Below are 6,498 nucleotides of genomic sequence, written 5' to 3' on the forward strand. Positions count from 1 at the left end.
GACATGTAATAGGATGTATTAGGATCACTTTGGTTCATTCATTCGAGCCCCACACCCGCTGGAAACGAGAAATGACAGCAGCTTCCCATTCTTGCCATATTGAGTTTCGATTTTCTCATGTTGCTGTCAAAGGGAAATGAATCTGATCTTGGCTGCCCTAAGGGCTTATAGCCATGGTTGGATCACTTCCCTAGCATGTCTAAGACGTGACTAAGTTGCCCTTTTGGTGGCTTGGTCCCTGGTTAATCGGTTTTTACAAAATACTCAAGAACAGCCCCTGCACCCTTCGGCTTATCATTTTTGACAGCATGTGTGTTTCGACTTTTGTGGAATGGTGTGGATCTTGGTTGGCCTATGGCCCTTAGCCACGGTTCATACCATGCCCCTAGATGTCTAGATCGTGTCTTGGTCAATTAAATGGCCACTCGAACGATCGGTGACAGCTAAACAAGAACAATGCCCCGACGCGCAGAATTGGTTCTCGGTTGGAACGTTTCGGTTGTTGCTGGTGTGATGCGAATTGTGGCTGGCCTAGGGCCCTTAGCCATGGTTCAAATCATTCCTTGGGATGTTGTTGAGAGGCTCTGGTCGGTGGTTCAAGCCCCAATGGCCAAAAGTCTTGCAAACGACGCAAGGAATCAAGACGCTGCTGCTGTATTTTTTTTTGACAGCAAGCGACGTCGCGGTTCAGAGGCGTGTTCCGGGTTCTTGGTTGGCTTTTAGCCCATGGCCTTGGACTGGACAGTGCCTCATCGAGTTAGGAAGGTCATGTTTTTGACCGTTCGTGATTCGGATCATTTTTGAGGTCGTACGAGAATTTACGGTGCGATGTGCCAAATTGACTCTCGAAAGAGCGTTTCATGTTTTGGCCTCCATTCACCTAGATTTCGGCCCTCACCATTTTAGGAGCATTATTTGATCATTTTAGACGTATTTTAATCATGACTACATGATGGTTCAGTGTTGGTTCGGGTTGGCTCGGAGTCATGATTTAATACGAAGTCGGTAGGCGTAATTGTCACATTTTTTAAGGTTATTGTATAGTTTGGTCCCATAAATCTATTGCATATTTTTCATGGCATATTTAGGTTGCAGCGAGCCTGGGAGCGATCCAATCCAAGCAGTAAAATGGGTACAGGATATTTAATTCAGTTATTTAATTATATTACGTGCAAAAATACAAATTTTGAGATTTATGCGATATTGCTTGTGGTCACTTTACTATCATGCTTAAGTCCGGTCCCCAGTATCGGCCCGGTCACCAGTTACCGGTCAGTTCAGTTGTTTCACCCAGTACTGTGGCAGTAGTCTGATCAGACGTAAATCCGATCCCCAGTATCGGTCCGGTCACCAGTATCGGTCAGCTCAGTTCAGTTCAGTTCAGGGACCACTTGCGTAGACCATAATCTCACAGAAAATTATTATATGCTATTTCAGTACAGGGCTCCAAGGAGCAAACAGTTTCACTATGATTTTCAGTTCAGCTATGCACGTATTATAATTAATCATGACACGACATTTTACGATATGCCTCATGACATGAAATTTTACTCCCATGCAATTTTACTATATTTACTCGTTATTTACGATATATGCATGTTGAGTCTTTAGACTCACTAGACTTGATTGTTGTAGGTAATGATGATGTCGAGATCGAGGGCGGGGACCAGTGAGCTAGCTCGAGTCGGCAGTAGTGGCACCCGAGGACCTCAGTTTCAGCACTTGCCATTTTGATGCTCAAATATTTTATTAGTTATTGAATACTTTAACTTGTTATTTTGGCAAGTAATAATTTCTTCCGCTGCTGTTTTGAACGTTAAATATTTTATCAATTTTTGGTATGAATGAGGCACTCCATTTATTTTAAAAGAAAAATTTTAAATTTTCCGTAAATTTTCAAGTAAGGATTTTTAGGCCTCTACATTTTTATTAAGCATGGAACCATAACATATGTTTTATAACCGTATATGAACCTTAAAAGGAGAAACACCCTACCAATTCAAGAAATCCCACTCAGCATTTCATTTTGGAGAATCAGATATTTCAAAAGATGAAATTTTTGGTATAAAATAGCAGATCATGAAGCAGTCTTTCCCAGAAGTTGAACTAGTCCATGCTCATTCACGCCGGATCATTTGCTTTCAGAATCGTAAAGATCTGTTCTGAACATTTGATTAAGGAGGAACAACGTAAAGCAATAACAATAAAACACAATGAATCATAAATGTCATTCTCATATGTTGATATTTATCTATTGAGTGTTTGAAAATTGTTGAAAAATGTGAATGCAAACAACTCCAAACATTAAATTGAAGATCATCAAGGTAGATGCATATAGGTAATAAGAGGCCATAAAATTTTTAAATGGTCATCATATATCATTAAGTACAACCAAATCCAACTGCCGCACTGTTAAGAAGTGAATGATCTTAAGTGCCATAGCACAGCTAGGAGTGTTATGTTAAAAGCAATATCACCAGACTCATTAGTCATTCCAGTATGCCCTCAGACTTCATCAGAAAATCACAAAATATACAGGATATTCCATACCGGATAACCGATGAAATTATACTTAAAATGTCAGTTCTAGAAATCATTCCATGTTGAAAAACAACAATTGGAAATTTATTATTTAATGCGATGCTTAGACAAGTATAAACAAGTTAAGCGGCCACCAGGAATGCGATAGAGCAGATATACCAAGTGTTTGTTAGTATTCCATATTATACCGAACATGGCCCAAAAATCCAGACAAAAGTATGAGTTTGCAAAATAAATTTTTTTGGATTCTTTACATGTTTGCAGAAGCGAGTATTTTACTTAAAAAAATGAAGAAGTGAGTGTCACATTGTACTTTAGAGTAGGGATTCTACAACTAGTCTTTAATTGTTTATGCATCAGAACTTACTTAAATAGCTATTGACCTGGCATATCAACCAGGTCAAATCACAGAAGCACAAGCAAGCTGAAAAAAGAGTTGCTTACCATACACGTGACAGAGCGTGTTTTCTAATGGTTTTCGGAGGATGTTTTTCAAGTTTATAGCCCTTGAACTCAATAAAAGTTTTATCCAATGCAGGGTAAAAACCAAAATGATTCATCTTCTAAATGACCAATCAATTTTAGCAGAGCAAGGTATCAAAGCAGTAGACAGTCAAGACGTACACGAAGGCCAAGTTTCGTATTGGGAAGATATCTTTTGCTCCAATGTCAAACTTCTAAAAACCTAAACCCGATATTATCATGTCAAACTTATGTCAGGTTTCGGGATGTGTCCTAACAGGCAGCTCCAACTGAAGGAAGACTGTTCTATTGAATCCCAAATTATCATAATTTGACCAGTGTAAACGCGAATTCTACTAGAATCAAAAAAATTCCATGACTATTTTATGAAATGGAGATTCCAAGCAAAATTGGGTGGGGGGAGGGGGTGGTCAGAGAAAAGTAAGATCATCCTCGTTTTCGAGCATTCATTGCTGAACAGAAATCAAGCAGGTGATGTGAAAGCTAGAGCCATGCTGATAACTTAACTGAGAAATATTTTGATGGGGAGAGCCTGCGATAATCACCCTAACCTATGCAAATAGATTGTAAGTCATCCATAAAAAAACTGTGTAGTAATAAGAAGTTCAATTGGACCAGATGGTATTTTCTTTCACATTTTTTGGCTTCCTATAACCTCAGGTTCACAGTATATAGATTGTGTTTGGTTGGAGAATTTGATCTGTGCGGACTTATTTGATTTGCGGAAAAGATCTAAAACTTGGATTGCAGATCACTCTGATATTGAATGCATAAAAAATCCATTACAATTGCTCATACAAAACTTTAAGTTTACATGGAATGAAATTGAAATCTCCAGATACCAAAACCATTCAAATGCAACCTGAATTCTAATGATTATCACTTAAATAATTGATACAATGAGGGAAGATGCAATCGGAATATAAATGAAACATGTTTTCTTGAATTTAAGGATCAATTCATGAATCTTTATGTTGATTCTTGTTACTAACACGATGCATAAGCGACATATTTTTCTGGTCAGGATGGAAATCTTACATGTCTAACATTCGGCGGGGTGCACTTGAGGATCCAATGTTTTGAGGAACAAAGCTCTCGTGATCATCTAATTTTCTTGAAAAAACATATTCAGCATGAGATCAACCAATAAATCGATCAAACATCTAATCTAATTTCCATTGCATAACATCAACTTCTTACGGAGACAACTCACATCACAAACTTGAAATCTACATTTTTTAGCACTTAATAAATCCAATGGTTGTATCTCGGTTAATGAAAGTTTTGATCTGCATAATTGCACATGCTTAGGCCATTTAGGTTGGCAAAAACAATGTCTAAGATGACGGCCGACAAACACAAAATCAAGCCTCTAGATAGAAACAGTGACACTCGTAGCAATGAACTAATGATAGATAAATACAGAAAAATAAATAGAAAGGATACACCAAGTAGAACCCATGAGCAAAGGCGCCAACCAAGACTGTTGTAAACAATCGATCCCTCAAAACCGGTCTGTGTCGGAGCGAAAGCCGAACTGTTAGGCATGTCGCCCCATGCAAAAGTTAAAAAAAAGAAGCTTGATTATTAAAGAAGATACAATTGTAGCACTCTGAAATGCATTAAATCCCAGAGTCTCTCGCAAATTGAACACAATTTCGACCCAATTTGAAAATTACTCACACGGAGAAGGGAATGACTTACTGAGAGGAAGAACAGGAGCATAGATTAGCGGAGCCAAAAATTTGAACGGGGGACCTTTCTTTTGTTTCCTAAAGGCGTTCCTTTGGAAACAGACAAAGCAATTCGATCAAAATAAACAAATTTACAAGAATTTAGAGAGTGGTTTAGGATTTTTTTCGTTGCAGACTTACTGAGTCGATGGATCAGCCGGCGACGCCATGGTACCTGAAAGGCTCCAAATGATGAGAGATCAAAAGAGCTGGTTGGCTGAATAGGTTGGATGTTCCTGCAATCTCACGGACATGTTTTATTTTTTGAGAAAGGCATGTTTGATTTCTTGTATTCCCAAGTAAAAAAATAAATAGGATTTTTTTAACCGAGAAAAAAAATATATCAAGAGACTCAATAATGTCAACATTAATATTTTTATTAGACGATCTCACTAATACACATGCAATATTATTTTTGCATTGTCAAAGTTTCACACAATTAGAGCTATCAAAATGGGTCAAGTTTGTCGGACCAATCCGACGTACCATATAAAATAAACTAGCTGGTTGATAAAATATCAACCCATTTGGATGCGGGCCAAACAACTTGAGCTCGCTTGGTTTGCGGGTTCGGACAAACTGGTTCGAGGCTAGGCATGCTAGCCCGTCATATGAGGGTTTTATTTGTTTAGTTGATATATTAATTTATGTTTGAATATATGTTTACATACACCACAAAGTAACGACGCACAAAAAGCATAACACTTAGGCGGGTTAGCACACTTAACCCACGGCCAACATGGAGTGGGATGAGAAATTATCAACTTCCTTAATAGCGGGTTGGCCCGCCTCGGTTCCGCTTAATGGTGGGTTGTGGTAGGTTACGAACTGATTCGTCTTTTTAATACATTCTGACAACTCTACGCACAGTCATATCTTCCTTGTCTAAACTCTAAACCACGACCACGAGTGAATAAATTGTTTAAACATCAAAATATATTCAATTTAATTCGAAAAAAATTATATCTAAAATATATTTACATTTTTTGTTGCCAATAGCAGGAATGCCAAATGTGATTTGAGACGTGCCACTGTAAGCCTTTTTGAACCATTTCAAGACGCTACGAATAGCTGTCATGACAAACCGAATTTTAGGCCCATTTTGAACCCTGTCTCGTGGAGTTATGCTAAAAGGTATATTTTAGTATTGTTCCCGAACAATATACATATATATTGTTTTGATTGCAAAACAAACATTTTATTTTAAAAAAAGTTCCTACTAAATCAAGCGAACTAGGAAATCAGATTTACATTGAATTTGACAAAAAAATATCCGCGTTCGATGTCCCCGCTTATATATTTGACATTACTGAGATATATCGTCCAAACCGAGTTCTGCGACAATTTGATCAATCGCAGCACATTCTAACGCCAACGTTAGATGGAGATGAATTTCACGAATGCACCCGACAAGGGCGGCTAAACTATAATTGGGCTAAATGTCATAAAAAATTATTGACGCATGAGATGATCATGTTAATTTGATTGTTGAGGGTGAGCCTGGAATCGAAAATATGAGCATGACACGTGAATACTCGATGTGGTATGATAATATAACTTGTCGTCTTATAACCTTATCAATCCGCAAGCAGAATATGGATATATGCCCTATGATGCAAAATTCGATGTGTTGAGGTTTGTTGTAATAATTTGCTTTTAAAAAAATTTACATTACTGTCAAATAAGTAACTAAAGCATGTATTAGAATTCCAATCACGCATATTGTTCGACCAACGAGTAT

At 37.8% G+C, this 6,498-nt stretch overlaps 1 protein-coding gene across 1 annotated transcript; it reads right to left on the bottom strand.

Annotated features, from left to right (window-relative positions):
* Positions 1 to 1,998: 1,998 nt before the first annotated feature.
* Positions 1,999 to 5,064, bottom strand: LOC140960856 (uncharacterized). Its single transcript, XM_073419163.1, has 4 exons — positions 4,899 to 5,064; positions 4,729 to 4,808; positions 4,471 to 4,561; positions 1,999 to 2,162 (listed from the first exon to the last, which is right to left on the bottom strand). The coding sequence occupies exons 1-4, from the start codon at positions 4,925 to 4,927 to the stop codon at positions 2,132 to 2,134; spliced, it is 231 nt and encodes a 76-aa protein (XP_073275264.1). The 5' UTR covers positions 4,928 to 5,064; the 3' UTR covers positions 1,999 to 2,131.
* Positions 5,065 to 6,498: the final 1,434 nt, after the last annotated feature.

The sequence above is a fragment of the Primulina huaijiensis genome, chromosome 16 (genome assembly GCF_012295235.1).
Source record: "Primulina huaijiensis isolate GDHJ02 chromosome 16, ASM1229523v2, whole genome shotgun sequence".
NCBI classification, from domain to species: Eukaryota; Viridiplantae; Streptophyta; class Magnoliopsida; order Lamiales; family Gesneriaceae; genus Primulina; species Primulina huaijiensis.